Source organism: Danio rerio, chromosome 15 (assembly GCF_049306965.1).
Source record: "Danio rerio strain Tuebingen ecotype United States chromosome 15, GRCz12tu, whole genome shotgun sequence".
Taxonomy (NCBI): Eukaryota; Metazoa; Chordata; class Actinopteri; order Cypriniformes; family Danionidae; genus Danio; species Danio rerio.
In genome coordinates this window covers 319,504-336,313 of record NC_133190.1, presented here as the reverse complement: position 1 = coordinate 336,313, position 16,810 = coordinate 319,504, and the positions used below count along the sequence as shown (strand labels likewise).

Below are 16,810 nucleotides of genomic sequence, written 5' to 3'. Positions count from 1 at the left end.
GCTGTTTGGCCATAATGAGCAGTGTTACAGTAGGAGGACAAAGGGGAAAGCGCACAAGCCTAGAACACCATCCCAACTGTGCAGTATGGGGGCGGCAGCATCATGTTGTGGGGCTGTTTTGCTGCAGGAGGGACTGGTCCACTTCACAGCATAGATGGCATCATGAAGAAAGAACATTATGAAGAAATACTGAAGCAACATCTCAAGACTTCAGCCAGGACATTACAACTGGGCCACAAATGGGTCTTCCAAACAGATCATGACCCAAAGCACACTGCCAAATGAGTTCACATGTGCTTTAAAGACAACAGTGGGAATGTTTTAAAGTGGCCATCACAAAGCCCTGATCTCAATCCTATAGAGAATGTGTGGGCAGAGTTGAAAAAGCTTGTGCGAGCAAGACAGCCTACAAATCTGACTCAGTTACAGCAGTTCTGTCAGGGGGAATGGGCCAAAACTCCTGCAAACTATTGTGAGAAGCTTGTGGAAGGAAACCGAAAACACTTGACCAAAGTTATAAAGTTTAAAAGCAAAGCTATAACATACCAAGGAAATGTGTGCAAACTTCTGACTGTCTAGAAATTCATAAACCATTCTCAAAAACAATTCTCTCATTATTCTGCCATTGAGCAAATGTAAATTATTTAGGTAACCCTAACAGACCTAAAATAGTAAATGTTTAGTATTATTTACCATCAGACATTTAAAAGTGTGTACACTTCTGGTTTTAACTGTATATGTTTTGCTTGTCTAGAAAATGCTTCTAGAATTAAGAGTTTTAGACACTGAGACCAGAAACAAAACAAACTTTATGTAAGAAAAGTCCTTTTTGCAATGTAACTAATGACGTTTTAAGCCACATACCCAACACTGATGAGTGCATAGTGTGTAGTGTCTCACTAATGCTCTGTCCTTGACGAGGGTGTCCAGATTTGCTTGGCATGTGTTTTACGAGAGGTTACATGTATGTAAGCTCTCCTCAGATCAGCAAGTCAATGGCGGGGTGATTCCCAGCATGTTTTGTAGCTGTAATCTCAGCAGCTGAAGGACCGACGCTCAGTGATTCCTCCCATGTGTGATTCTCTCCTTCACATGACTGCAGCGGCCTTGAGGGAGAAAATAAAACAGGTATAATCCTTAACTGAATAATGAGACGTCTGCGTGCAACTCCATAATAAAAGGCCGTGCCTGCTGCCATGCTGCTAATAAACACAACAGAGGCAGGAGCATGTGGGCTTGATTAAATAGCCTTCGAGAAGCATGCAGAAGCCATTAAAGCACATGTCACTGGAGGGTCTGTTAACATTCTCAATCTCAGTTTTGGGATGCAAACTGTGTCTCGCTGCAAAATCTAACTTTATAATTGATGGCTGTGCTAGGAAGACCTCCTGGTGAGCTGTTAGTAGCTGTACGGCGCTCTGCCCACCCACGGCTACACTGGCCTGAGATCAGTGCCTGCTTTACTGCAAACAGGACCATCCCTGAGTACAGCAGATTCAGTCTGTCCTTACACTATTGGACATACTATGGTACTCAGATACGTAGGCTTGTATGATATCACTGCTGATATAACAATATATTTGTTTTGTTGATGCCTTTGAAAACTAATTTGGCATTTAAATCCTTTTTAAGAGTTTGGCATGCTGTCCTGGGAGAGAGCCCTGAGATTAGAGATAACTGAGCCTGTGGCTCCCGCCTGGTCAGTGAGCATGTAAGGGGATCGAGATCATAGGTCTCGAAAGCTGAAAGAATGTCCGTGAGTCTGGACTTGAACTGGGGACACCTGACGCTCTATGAGGCTCCATGTCAGCACACTGCCCGAGTGAACACTTTTAGCGCTCTCTTTAGGCAGAACATGGTTTCTGAATCCTTATTTGTGTGTTTCAGGAGTGTATGTGCCACAGGCTGGAGGAGGAGGAGCAGGACCAGGAGGTGCTGGAGTTCTGCCAGGAGCTGGACTTTACCCCGGTATGACCACCATCAGCATCATCTGAGCAATATCTGACCCAGCATCACAGAAGTGTCCTCTTTCTGAAACTGGGATGTGTACATCATCTGAAAGCTGAATAAACAACTTGTTCAAATAAAATACTTGTTATTTGGCACATTTAGTCAAATCTGTCACATAAACTCCAGTCTGTATCTCTCTCTGCTGTCCACAGGCGCTGGCTCGTCTCCATACAAAGCAGCTAAAGCAGCAGGTGAGACCATTGGCTTTTTACCACTGTGTTGAGCTATGAAGAGGATTCTACAACCCAGACTGTACTGTAATATTATTCATTCATTCATTCATTCATTCATTCATTCATTCATTCATTCATTCATTCATTCATCTAAGCAAATGATCAGTCAAGGGGCAATCAATGTTTGCTGAGCTTAAAGCAAATTGATTTAGAAGAAACTGAAACTCTTGCTGTTAAAGAGATAGTTCAGCCAAACTGACAAACTAATAGTGTTCCTTTTCACATTAATGATATTTACACAACATCATTTTCGATAAACAAAGCATTATTGTTGTGCAGTTCATTGCACTCCACCAAATAAATACCACAGAATAAATTAACGCTGTCTGCTATTTGTAATGAATATGTTTGCGTCACCTGTCTATCGCCATATGAGGACTTTTCTGGCATGGGTTTCTGTTGTGCTTGTCATGCAGATTCTGGTGAAGCAGTTTCACAAAATTATTAAAGCTTGTAAAGTCAAGGTAAAACTATATGGTCTTTGTGAAGTTTTCTCTAACACTGAAAAACACTATTGGTTGGGTTTGGCAAAGGTGCCATCTAGTAGACTTATCATCTGAAATGTGCAACAAAACATACCCTGACCAAAAATGTAAGCTGATGAATATTTATTTTGCCTTTTTTTATTTTATTTTATTTTATTTATTTTTTGCTTTGTTTTGTTTTGTTTTATCTATGGTATTTATTTTATTTTATTATTTTATTTTATTATTTCTTAAATTTTTTTAAATTATTTTTGTATTTTATTTTATTTTTTATTTTATTTTTTATTTTATTATAATTTTTTTTATTTTATTTATTTTTTTTATTTATTATTATTTTATTATTATTTTTTAAATTAAATTTATTTTTAAGTATGCGCCGTAAAACTGAATTCAAATTTTCTATCTTATTTATATTATTCTATTTTACTTCTGCAGTGTTGTTTTGTGCTACATCTGTTGATCACAGCAGTTGGATAAGAGTTCAGGTCAGGTTTTTAGTATCAGCTTGCCGACTCTGAAGTGTGTTTACTCACAGACTTCAGCAGTCATTCATACAACAGTCCTAAAAGTCAAGGTCTGGCGTGTGTCTGTTGCTGGAGTCTGTGCGCGTGTTGTGTGCTGTTAGCTCTGGACAGTAGTGCTGTGGGTGTTGATGGATCTGTCTGTGGTTCAGCAGGAGGATATGGAGGAGCTGCTGGAGCCGGGGCTTTAGGAGCCGGAGGATACGGAGCCGGTAAGAGCTCTTTAACATCAGACAATCCATTACTCTGATCTGCAGGAGAACTGCCTGTCAGAATTATCGCATGCCACTGTAATCTCAAATCTTTACTTTAGTGGTATCATGTACTGTATACTCTCCAGTTCCACAGCACATTACTTTCAAAACAACATCAAAAAATAGAAATATTTAGTAACAATAACATATAAATATCTTTACTGAGATTTAGTTTATTTATAAAGTAATGTCGAGAGGATCACATGTTTATGATTGATCACAGCTGGTCCTGCATTATCCAACTTATGATTCCTCAATCAGACGATTCCTAAGCCACTATAAACACCCTCAGCTCCATATCACTCACATCTTGATTTTGAAGAATCCCCCCTTCCACCACTACTCCTCCTCCTTTCCTAGATGGGTGGCACGGTGGCACAGTGGTTAGCATGTTCCATGAAGATACCGCTTAATTTCCTAAGGATTTTTGGCATATAAAAGGAAATGTTGCCCCATACAGGTGTTATAACTACTGCCAACAATATACCCATGCAGCAAAGACTGCTCTTGTGCTTCAGAGTCACATATAAGGAGCTGGTGGGAAGCGTCTTGAAGCATGTAAGACAAGTAATAAACCCTAACAGAGCATCAATCCAGTATGAAGAATCTGTGTTTGAAAAATAAGTTAATATCCACCTGTGAGAATGCTCTTTTTGGAGCGTGTGAGCTGCAGATTTCAGTAAACTTACATCAGCGCTATCAAACAATGCTTTCATCAGATTGTGTTATTGGAACTCCAGCATTACAATAAGTGGAAATCTTGGCGCCTGGTGAGTGCGACTGGACTCATTCTGATACTGTAATGTAAATATTGTTGCCTTCTCTGTCGAAGCGAGCACTATTAGCAGCGTTCAGCTTTAATTGAATTTCCTAAAGCCGTGCAGATCCAGAGTCGTGTTTGCAGAGATAAGGGATTAAACAAACGCAGGCCGGCTCGATAAACTCTGGAGCTGCTCACAGAACGAGCGTTTCTCTCTGAAACCGAAACTCCTCCATATCAGATTTTGCGGTGGAAGTTGTGTTTGGCCGCAGTGAAGGTGGAGATAATTGTCTAATCTTCGGCTTTTCATCTTTGAGGTAGAAACACTGAGCAGGTCTGAGGTTAAGCAGAGCCCAGGCCTGCGTTCAGCTGATCTGCCGGAGCACAGGCCTCAGATTACACTGTATTTCACATCAGATTGGATTAGATGGAGCTCACAGTTCAGCGTTTGGACAAACTCTGCATCAAATATAGCTCTTTAAACAGACTTCAGTTTTAACTGTTCAAGTGTAATAATGAAGTGAAAGCCGATTAAACACAAGCGCAGTCGAGCGCAGCAGGAAACTTCAGTGGAAATACTGTAGTAAACTCCCAGACCTGACACAGAACAATAATTCAACACAGTGCTGCTCGTCCGCTGTGAAACCCACTTTCTATAATCTCAATCAGGCAGTGCAGATCATTGGTTTTTAAAGGAACCAGATCTTGACCGTGGCGAGTTCACCAGCACCAGAAGCACCTGAGCGGCTTATTCAGAATGAAAGAGTCCCTGTGCAGATACCCTACTGGAGCCTCCGTATAAACCGTCACAGACAGGGCTGAACAGTGTCACTCTTTACATGCTGTGAACAGCCAGTGTAGGAAACAATACCTGGTGTTTAATAAAGGCAGATGACGGCTGATGTGAGTCAGTGTTTGGCTCCGCACCGCTGTGAAACAGAGCTGATTGTAGGAGCTGTCATCATCTGAGATTGGGCAGGGCGCTGTTTGGAAAGCGTCCGCTACAGCAGAGCCTGAAGCTAAGGTGCACACAGAGCCTCATTCTGCTCAAACCCTGGACCAACTGCAGACTCCTGTCACAAACAGTTACCATGCAGGGCTGACACTCGGGACGCTTTCTTCAAGGAAGATCTCAGAATCTCACTGCACTGCAAAAAATGCTTTTCTTACTTAGATTTTTTTGTCTTGTTTCTAGTCTAAATATATAAAAATTCCTAAATCAAGAGGAATTTTCTAGACAAGCAAAACATATAGTCTGGTTTTAAGATATAATATGCCAATATTAAGTGGGTTTTTCCTTAAAACAAGCAAAATAATCTGCCAATGGGGTGAGGAAAATAATCTTACGTCAAAAGAAAAAACAAGATTAATTTGCTCACCCCATTGGCAGATTATTTTGCTTGTTTTAAGGAAAAACTCACTTAATATTGGCATATTTTTTCTCAAAGCAAGACGACATGTTTTGCTTGTCTAGAAAATGCTTCTTGATATAAGAAATTTTAGATATTTAGACTAGAAACAAGACAAAAAATTTAAGCAAGAAAAGGATTTTTTGCAGTGTGTTAGATTGCAGACGACGAGGAATGAGTGGCAAACAAGACTTCATTCATTTTCTTATCGGCTTAGTCTCTTTGTTATTCTGGGGTCACCACAGTGGAATGAACCGCCAACTTATCTAGCATATGTTTTATGGAGCGAATGCTCTTCCAGCTGCAACCCATCTCTGGGAAACAACCATACACACTCATACACTAAGGACAATTTAGCCTACCCAATTCCCCTATAGCGCATGTGTTTGGACTTGTGAAGAAAACCAGAGCACCAGGAGGAAACCTACGCGAACATCAGGGAGAACATGCAAACTCCACACAGAAACACCAACTGACCCAGCTGGAGTTTAAACCAGCGACCTTTATGCTGTAGTGACAGCACTAGCTACATCCCAAGAATGATTTTTAATGTTAGAAACACTCTTGCAGGACTCTGAAGATGTTATATTTACATGACCAAACATTAAGTGTGCTGCCCAGCATGATATTACAGTCATTACAGGACCTGCTGAAGAACCACAGACACCAGCACAGAGCATCACCAGATATTTTGTTCAGGCTAACATATCAGCAGGAACTTGACGACACAATTCAAGCACGCCTAACTAGAGATAAGACAGGATTTCGTCAAGTGAATATTTGCTTCTGCAACACAAATGTATGATGATAAGCTAAAGCTAAGCTAGGAAACCTTCTGTAATACGCCCCAGACCTCCAATTGTTTTCATCTGTACAGAAACCGGAGCAGCACAGCCCTGCAGAAGTATGTCAGGTTTTGCGTTCCTATGTTGAGGAGCCAGTTTGTGTTCAGCCTTGAAAGAAGGGTAAAGCGGAGAGAATGAGGGCTGTGGGCCAGCAGATGAGCCGAGCAGAGTCTTGTGGAGCACATCTGCTCTTGATTAGCACCAGCAGACCTGTCCTCAAACACACACTCTGCCTCTGATTGTGAATAATGGACCATCCTCCAGTCCACACGAACACCCTGCGTTTGTCCAGTTTGCAAACAGACCCCTGGAGCTCGTTCTCATTCCTGACCGTACGCTGCGTTGTTTACGCTGGGACGTGTTGCAGATGAACGTTTTCAAGATGGAGATCAAGTTAGGAGTCTTGCGCAACTGCTTGGGAAAGTGCGAATGCAAAACCCGAATGCCTTCCACCACAATGTTCTCATCATTATAGCCCTGCTCTACATGTAGTGTGTGATTCAGCGTATAACAAGACAAGGCAGAGATTCCTTCAGTGACACATACATGGATAAAGCATGAATCTGGAAGCCGATACTGGAGGAAACAGCAACGTAAATAAACAGGCAACAGATCCTTAATGCCTCCATGCAATGTGGAAGCAATAAATTAGGCGGGGAAACAGCAGTAATGTCATCAGGAGACTGGGTTACTCCCCAAATACAGCTTTTAAGGACTTGCTCTTGGTGATGCTTTTCCCATTTCTAAAGCGTGCCACAGAGCACCTGAGATCACCACAACACTGCCTTGTGCATGCACGTTGGCCATTCACTTTCAATGCTTATACATACGCTGTGGTCATTTTCGTTTTTACTGTTACTCTACACTCTCAGAAATAAAGGTACGGGAGCTGTCACTGGGGTGGTTCCTTTTCAAAGAGTACAAATTTGTACCAAAAAGGTCCATATTAATGCCTCAAGGGTACATATTAGTACTTAAAAAATACAAAAGTGTTCCTCTTGAAATTTTTAGGTACTAATTTATGCTTTTGAGGTACCTATATGGACCTTTTAAGTACAGATGTGTACCTTTTGAAAAGGAACCACCCCGGTGACAGCTCAGTACCTTTATTTCCGAGAGTGTACCATGTTTTAGATAGGGTACTCAGCCTGTTAGCACTACATACACTCTGATTTATTTCTTGTTAAGGAACTGGGTTGAACTCCCTTTTGCCTTTATCAATGCCTAAAAGGTGCCATGTATTGAAGATCTGGATGTACCTAGACATAGCTGATTAATAAGAGTTCAGCCCTGCTGAAAAATCCAGCCTTAACCAGCCTAGGCTGGTTGGCTTGTTTTAGCTGGTCGACCAGGCTGGTTTTAGAGGGGTTTTGACCACTTCCAGGCTGGTTTCCAGCCATTTCCAGCCTGGTCTTAGTTGGTCAGGCTGGAAGATGACCAGCTAAAACCAGCTTGACCAGCCTAGCCAAGTTGGGAGCCCAGCCAAAACCAGCTATATCCAGCTTAAACCAGGCTGGTCAAGCTGGTTTTAGCTGGATTTGGCTGGTCATTTTCCAGCCTGACCAGCTAAGACCAGGCTGGAAATGGCCAAAACCCCTCTAAAACCAGGCTGGTCAACCAGCTAAAACCAGCCAACCAGCCTAGGCTGGTTTAAGCTGGATTTTTCAGCAGGGAGTACATGGACATTGTAATCAGTGAGTCTCAAACACCATTGTTTCCTCGTTCTCATGTAAATCTCATGAGTAACATGTGAACAACACACCAATAGGAACAAAAAACTGACTGATAATGCGCATGGGGTCATTAATATGCATGGCCCAGGCTTTGATTTGATTGGCCGCAACATTTCTTAATGAGATTACAGCAGTATTCATTTCCCCCTTTTGTTTGTTCATCTGAGCTTGTGTTATACCTTCTGTGTATGTACATATTCATCACAATGATGTATAACTCTTATTTTGCAAACTGGACAGGCTTTAATGAAGACTAGGCAGTTTTGATAAATACATTTATCAGTAATTTAATGCTAATTTTGAGAAATTAATGCTCAGCTATATTGAAAATCCCCTTCTGGAAGCTTTATTTCTGCTCTGCATCTACTGATCTTCATAACGTGAAAGTGCTCTGAGATCTGCAGGGCTGCGAGAGCTTGTGTGAGCTCTGTTTATCGGTCATATCATATCTCAGCCCTGAGTTGTCAGAGAAGTATTCAGCGTGCACAAACCCCATGCATATGTGAGCCATCTGGGACATGTTTCACGCATCACCGACTGATCAGACCGCCGCAGTTGGCGCTCGCATTGACATTTTTGACTTTGATTTGCACAATACTTTTCTTTCAGATGTGATAAATATTAGAAGCAAATGATCAAGCTGTAGGTTCCAGCTCAGACTGTTCTGTGAACCCATCCCGGGGCGATATGCTTACGTGAGAAGAAGTGGATTGAAGGTGTTTATGGCATATTTCTGGACAAAAACAAAACTTGACAGAAGCAGATGTCGCTTCGCCAGGGGGCTTTTTGTCATAAAACCTGCATAAACATTCTGATGTCAGAGTGCAAGAATGTTATGTTTAACGTCATATATGGGACACACTTTATTTTAAGATACAATTATCGGTTTAAATAAACCATTACCTATGACTTATACTGCTTGTTAATAGTTATTAAGGCATTATTAAGTTATTATGGCATCCTCTTATACGCCTTGTTCTCTTTAAGAACTTCTGCATGACATAAATGAAGTCATACAGGGTAGGAATAAGTGAAAGACCAGGTTAGAAACAAACAGGTTAGTCCAGTTTGAGCTGAATAAATGATGGCCGATCCTGCAAAATGAGACAAAGCTGCAGTTCTGAAGCATGAAACACAATGAACAACGTTAGAGAGTCTCCGCAGCAGGAAAATACCAACATGTAGGTTTGAAACAAAAGCTCTTCTGTTGCCACAACACAGGGGTGAGTGTTTTATGGTTTGGACGGTTGCCGGATGTCCTTATGATGTCTCTTCTACACATTCACCTTAGGCAGCCTATGAACCAGATGCAACCCCAGCTTCCCTACAGCATGCTGCGTCTGCAGAAGGGATTGTGCAGTTGGATGATCTCTTCAGAAATATAAACAGCCACATGTGGCAGGGAGTTGATCTAAATTTGCAGCGTAGGAATGCACATAGAATGCAACCTTTCATGAATCTGGATGTAAACCTCGAGAGGCCATTTGCCAACCATCAGCGATCCTCCGTCTGAAGCTGAAACAGCTTACACCACACTTTCCTTCTGGCTACTAAGCTGAATGTGTTTGTTGATGTCATTCTTGGAGCATCAAACAGAAGAACTGTCTGTTTTCTTTGTCATGCGAACAGGAAAGGACCGTGCATGCCTTTGCTCTGTTCTCTCTTTGAGTGGGTTCACAAGCTATCTCAAGCCCACAGGTCTTTGGAAAGAACTGGGTCTGAGATCCTTCCAACACTCTCACAGGAACTCCATGCCATTTGAGTTCCAGGATGCTGTAGTCGGTTCACTGCAGTTGCCGTCAGTCACATGGACGAGGGCCACAGAATTCTCTGCTCTCTTAAATTAAATCTTCAGGCTTGCCCAGCTGCTCTTCTGGGGACGGGCAGAGGGGCGGAGGGGGTCTGTGTATTCGGCTGCAGTCCTGCTCTTCTGACTCCCTCTATCTGCTGCTTTTAAAAACCCGCCCCTCGTTTGGACTCTGCTCGAGCTGTGTTTCTTCTTCAGAGAATTCACCGCAGAATGGGTCTTTCTCATATGGAATGTGTTTACACCAGCCATTCAGATAATTGCCACCCAAAACTACAACCTCATGCCTGAGCACAAGACAGGCTGAATAGCCACAAGCTTCGAAAACTCAAGACATGCTGCCGTCTCCATCATCTTGATAAATCCAGACAAAAACCAGACAGTTACAATCACAGAACGGTGCGATGCCTGGCTGTCAGAACTCAAGTCTTGCTCGAATAAAGAAAGCCCATCTCATACGCTGTAAAAAGTTTCCACTATCAGCCACGCTGGGGAATTGTACCTCATAAAGTAAAAGATTACACCCCCAAAACCAAGTTCTGGAGATGCGCTGTAGAGCTGTTTGTGTAGCTGCAGTGAAATGATGGTTATTTGGCAAGCTCTCCGTGAGTCAGGGTCAGCGAATGAACAAGACTACATCCTCATTTCCATGTAGTTTAAGTTATCTGGGTTATCCTAGACCAACCACAGCAAGGATCCTGATGCTGTTCTACTTCACAATAACACTGATCATTTCAGTCCCACCGATCTCTGCCAAGCAGGGCATTGAGTTGAAATAATGGGATCTAACTTAAAGTTTTGCTGGTGGTTTTCAGCATCGATTCCTAAACGCATGTATTCTTGCTTCTGTCAGTGGGCAGAGATATGTTTCAATAGCCTTCATGCATGCTGGGCTTTGGAGAGAGGAGAGGGAGCTGATTATAATATATTCCAGCTGTCTGTGTGTTGATCAGCAAGAACTGCTCTTCTTCAGCAGTCGTCGCAGCGCTGGAGGGAGGTTTGCTGTCTGACATCGGGAAACCAGGGAGTGCATTCACTAATGGCAGACGCACCCGTCTGGCTATCTGGCTATTTATATTTCTTATGTTTTACACAGCAAAAAAACCCTGGGGTCAAATTGACCCCGAGGAACACAGATGTTGCAAAATTTGTACAGGGCATTGAAAAAATAGATATCTTGTTAATATTATGTTCACCAAGTTTTCCCCATTAAATTAGGAAAAGTCACTCAATCTGGAGCAAAAGAACAATGTCAGCTACACATGCACATGCGTTAAACATTAAATGGGGTCAAATCGACCCCAAGTATAATAGGAGAGTTAATTAAAAATGGAGCTCAGACTTGGATAGTCTGTTAATACAATTAACCCCCTTTCTTACAGTTGTCATGGAGGGCAAAAGTAGAGCTACTGTATTTGTGTACTAGGCTAAAAGATGTTGGGCAGTTTACCATGGGGAGTCTCTGCACTTGACTCTTCAGTCTCTAGTGGTGAGTTAATGAACTGCAGGTTAAAACGCTTTCATATTGGATTAAAGAGATGTTGCCTAATTAAATGATCTGTTGTTCAAGATTATCAGCAAGATTATTAATTGTATTAGACAAAAATCTCATATCTGTGTGTCAGAATATCAGGATTCTTGAATCTTTAAATCTACAGTGCTCTTGGATTTCTATTGGCAACAAGGCAAAAGAAAGATTGACAAGCAAAGCATTTACTGCACATCCTTTCCATTCCTGTGTTCCTCCCTCCGCTATAAAATAGGAATGCAAGCTTTGCAACCTCATTTGTTTAGCGTTTCCATGTCGAAGGAGGACGCGATGTAGCAATAATTCTCAATGGAGCCTAACTCCTCATTTGCTCAGCCAAATAGATTCACCGTTAGCCTCGTTCTCTTTCAACTTTCTTTACTTTTGTTTCTCATTCCTTCGCATGCAGCCCCTCCCTGTCCCGTTGCTAAATCAGCCCTTAGCATTGACAGTCTAAGTCATTTGAGGGCGGAGGTAGATTTTCTTTGAATCTGTTGCTACATATCTCTCTGGCTGTAGGTGGATATGGGGGTTATGGTGGATATGGTGGTGCTGGAAGATTCTACCCAATGGCTGGAGGTCTGAAACCAGCTAAATCAGGTGCTCATTCCATGAACAGTCAGCAAAGTTTATATGGAAAATAGTAATTGAGCATTAATATGAGCATTCATGTTTCCCTCTAGGAGCTGGGCTACCAGGAGGAGTTCTGCCAGGAGGAGTTCTGCCAGGAGGAGTTCTGCCTGGAGGAGTTCTGCCTGGAGGAGTTCTGCCTGGAGGTGGTCTTCCTGGAGGTGCCATTCTGCTGACATTTTCGGTTTTCTTAGTGTCTAAGTAACAAAAGCTGCACAAATGTTTTCTAAATCAGATTCTCTTGTTTCAGGTGCTGGTGGAAAGCCCCCCAAAGGTGGTAATATATGTCCATTGTCTCCAACTCTTTCTAAATGAAACATAGTTCAGAGAAAAACATTTAGAGGGGAATTGGATAGGAAGAAGTTGATCTCTGTTTATTCATGAAGTAAAAACACATGTTCGTTTTTAACACCTTTTACAAATATATGAGTCTGCCCATGTTCACATGACTAAGGCTCTTTTCATGGTAGTCCAGTTGGCTTTAACTTGAATTAAGGAGCCTTAGATCGTGAGCCAATTCAACAAACGTGTCCCCTCTGGGACCCTGCTGGTGGTGTTCGTGTAAGCAAGGCCAGCACATTACTTCAGCGTGTCCTTGGCACAATCTAAAAGCAGCATGAAATGTCTGTTCCTCTGTGTTTGATATCGGTTGGAAAAGGGTTAAACAAATAAGGGAACAGCCTGAAATATCAGCTTCCAGGCACTGAAATCAGATAGGGCTTGTTTCATGTCAGATGGACGGAGCAAGTGAGGCAAATTCATTGTAAAAGCACATGGGTTCTGTAGTCTTGCATTCAGTGAGTTTGTTGATGCAGTTGACTGATTGTGTGTGTGTGTGTGTGTGTGTGTGTGTGTGTGTGTTTGTGCTCCTCCAGGGCCAGGTGTTGGAGGAGCTGGTACTGGACTCCCAGGTGCAGTAAAGCTACATTAACATTTGCACAAATAAAGTCCACATCAGTAACAGTCTAGTCTGTAATGGGGTAGTCTTTGCATTGTTTGTTAGGCCTTGGCATTCCTCAGACCGGTGTACAAGGACTGGGTCCTGGTGGAGTTGGACCTGGGGCGAAAGCAGCAAAGGCTGGAAAAGCACCAGTGCCGGGTAAGTCTGACAACTTCAACGCTTTATAAATGACATGTTAACACAAATGTCTACAGAGTCAATTACATGGAAGAAATCCAATACATTTGGACAAGTCAAGACAATCTTCTGAAGAATGGGATTTAAATGAAGGAAATGGGCTGCAGCCACTGAAGAGCACACATGCAGTGTACACACCATCAGAACTGGACAATGGAAGACTGCCAAAAGACTACCTGTGCTAATGAGTCTTCATTTCTGCTGCAGCGTTCAGATGGTGGAGCCAGAATTTGACATAAACAACACACATGACATGGACTCATCCTGTCTTGAATCAATGATTCAAGTTGCTTCCATGGTGTAATCACCTTCTTGGCATACTTTGAGCAATCGAGTAGTGTTTAAACACCTGAGTGTTGTTTTCTGATAACCAGTTTATTACTATTTCAGCAGGATAACACTGGATTATTGCAAAGCTCAAACAATCTCAATCTGACAATGAGTCCAGAATACTCCTATGGGCCTCCAGATCTTAACACAATAAGGTGGGATGCATGTGAACGGGAAGATTTACTTCAAGGATGAACAGACCACAAATATGCAGCAACTGTGAGACTAAATCCTGCCTCATGCTGTGTGTTTTTTAATAATCTTTTACGATCGCATGGTCAGACTGTGCAAACTTTATCCTCATGTTACCCCACATTGATTTCAGACTGAATAATGATCAAGACACATGCGAGACTCATCTGGAGTTGACTCATCTGATACAACGACTAGCAACCATGCAGCATTGGTAGCGTTAACCTATCCTATTCCTAGATAATAAAACCAGAAAAGAGCTTTTTTTGACATTTCCCTGAGGAGATTTACAGCTGTTGCACTGATTGCATCATTCTTGGTCTGACGTTCTTCATAAGAGAAGTCACACTGGAGGAAAGTGTCTGAAAGTGTCATTGAAGGGAAGCAGTATTGATAGGCTGCTGGAGAACATCTCAAACCAGCGTTCAAAGATTTTAGAGTATTGTAGGATTTCTATATTGTATATTTAATTGCAGTGAGATCAACCTGTATTAACAAAATCCTCCTGATAAAGTGAACAGTGAGAGCATCTGATTAAATGTTATATATCGGTGATCAGCTTTCTGCTTTGTATTTGTTACAGGAGTGGGAGTACCTGGACCATATCAAGGAGGACTTCCTGGACAAGGTTTATTTCTCCCCTCTTTATATGACCAAAGGGAGCTCAGCTTCAGATGTCTTTCACATGTTATGTGCTGATAAGCATAACTCTGTGAATGAACACAGTTCTGAAACATATCCAGCAATGTGCAAACCTACAGATTTAAGCACAAAGGGGTTTTCCATGTTACTTTCAGCTTGTGTATTGGATTATTTAGTTCGAAAATGGGAAATAGGTAGTGCTGTCGCCTCACAGTAAGAAGGTCGCTGGTTCGAGCCTCGGCTGGGTCAGTTGGTGTTTCTGTGTGGAGTTTGCATGTTCTCCTCGCATTCGCGTGGGTTTCCTCCGGGTGCTCCGGTTTCCCTCACAGTCCAAACACATGTGGTACAGGTGAATTGGGTAGGCTAAACTGTTACTGTATGAGTGTGTGTGTGAATGAGTGTGTGTGGATGTTTCCCAGAGATGGGTTGCAGCTGGAAGGGCATCCGCTGCGTAAAAATGTGCTGGATAAGTTGGTGGTTCATTCTGCTGTGGTGACCCCAGAATAATGAAGGGAATAAGCTGAAAAGAAAATGAATGAATGAATGAATAAATGAAATGGGAAATAGATAGAATTAACTTGAAGTTCCTTAAATTTCTCTGCAAGATTCAAGCTTTCTCCATGACAGCAGTTGACCTTAAGGAGCAAACAGGCCATAGCTGAGACTTATGCTCTGATTCAGGTGTAACCCCGCCAATCCTACGCCACCCATCCTGCTCCGAGCTGGGATCAAACCGACGACCTTCCGCATGGGAGTCAGTTGCTCTAACGAGGAGGCTAAAGACCATGGCCGCTAGTGTCTGTCACTAGAGCACCGTTAGAGGAGTGAGGCTTACCTGCACAGCACTTCTCTAGCTGGCCTCCGTTACACTCACCGCCCTAAACCTCACTCCCATCCGGGTCACGGCACTAATGTAACCCCACCAGTCCTATGCCACCTAACCTGCCCCGAGCTGGTATCAAACCAGAAACCTTCCGCATAAGAGTCGGCTGCTCTACCCAGGAGTCTAAAGACCATCATCTGTCACTAGAGCAGCTTTAGAGGTCAGAGGAGTGAGCTTTACCTGCACAGCACTTACTAGCTGGCCTCCATTACACAGGCATAGAAAAAAGTTTAAAGTACTGGCCTCAGATATCTGTATCACTGTCAAGCCTCACGAACATCATATATGCAGATCATATTTGCCAATCTGCAGAGGTTCCTGCAATATTCTCTGATCTTGATCTCTTTGATGATAACAGGCTTCAATGGACGGGGTGTTCTTCCTGGTGTAGCCACAGGGACTGGACTCAAACCTAAATCAGGTCAATATACAAAAGAAAATCACATTAGTCCTTCCAGACATTCTAAAATGCACTATCCCATGCCGAAATGACTGACTGTATCATTCCCATAGCTGCAGGTGGAGGGCAGGGACTGGTACCAGGTGCTGGTCAGTACACAGCCACACAACTATAAACAGATTGATAAATGAGTGCTTGCAAATCTGATCTGGCTGATTTTATATTTTGTTGTAGGTGGGCGCGGGCCGTTTGGTGGACCACTGCAGCAAGGAGTGTTTCACGGATACCCCCTTAAATCTCCCAAGGCCCCAGGTGGAGTTCTTTTGATCAGACTGAAACAATCGGGTTCAGCCCAGCTTTAGCACCCAATGAAGGAAGCAATAGGAGAATGATTGCGTTTGAGGTTTTGCAGCTATTAAGCAAAGCAACAGGAGGCTGATAGACATAAGCAAGAATGTCTTTCATCAAACACTCCAAATGAAATCCAGCTTTATTGGATCACTGTTTAGACTCGCATGGCTGGTCATCCATTTATGCAGCACATTGCTCAGCGCTGCACAGAATCATTGTGGGATTTCTCCTGCGTGCAGGTTCAACAGTTGAAGAGCTCAATTAATTCGATTCAAGCACTAACCCCAGATTGACAATGTGCTCTCTAGGAAGTGACTCCTCACTTGGGAAAGTGCCTTAACAGAGTTCATAGTCGCAGTTTTATTATATTTTCTTAAATGTGTCCGTTTGAAGCTTGAAATCCATATTTTCACGTCTTTCTTATCAGTGCACTATCAGCCTTAATCACGGACTAGGAATTCTTCCAGTGCAATTAGAAGAAATTGATTGCGGTATTAATATGTGAGCCTCTAGTGGAACACAGCTTTTCCAAACGTGCATATTTGTTCTGATAAAAACAGGATACACTGTTGATAAAAAATGTGTGGCCAAATTGAGTGCTCACTTTGTGTGAGAGTGATCTCAGCTGAAATAACCCGGCTCTTCATCATCCTAATGTT

General features: G+C 42.5%; 1 protein-coding gene across 1 annotated transcript in view; it reads left to right on the top strand.

Annotated features, from left to right (window-relative positions):
- The window catches only part of elna (elastin a), a gene marked incomplete in the record, with an annotated part of 55,680 nt that overhangs the window by 14,078 nt on the left and 24,792 nt on the right, over nucleotides 1–16,810 (top strand). Inside the window, 12 exon segments of the mRNA NM_001080063.2 lie at nucleotides 1,888–1,968; nucleotides 2,163–2,201; nucleotides 3,402–3,461; nucleotides 12,105–12,185; nucleotides 12,269–12,376; nucleotides 12,466–12,489; nucleotides 13,091–13,126; nucleotides 13,219–13,314; nucleotides 14,459–14,503; nucleotides 15,759–15,821; nucleotides 15,920–15,949; nucleotides 16,035–16,112. Coding sequence (NP_001073532.2) covers nucleotides 1,888–1,968; nucleotides 2,163–2,201; nucleotides 3,402–3,461; nucleotides 12,105–12,185; nucleotides 12,269–12,376; nucleotides 12,466–12,489; nucleotides 13,091–13,126; nucleotides 13,219–13,314; nucleotides 14,459–14,503; nucleotides 15,759–15,821; nucleotides 15,920–15,949; nucleotides 16,035–16,112 — 741 coding nt within the window.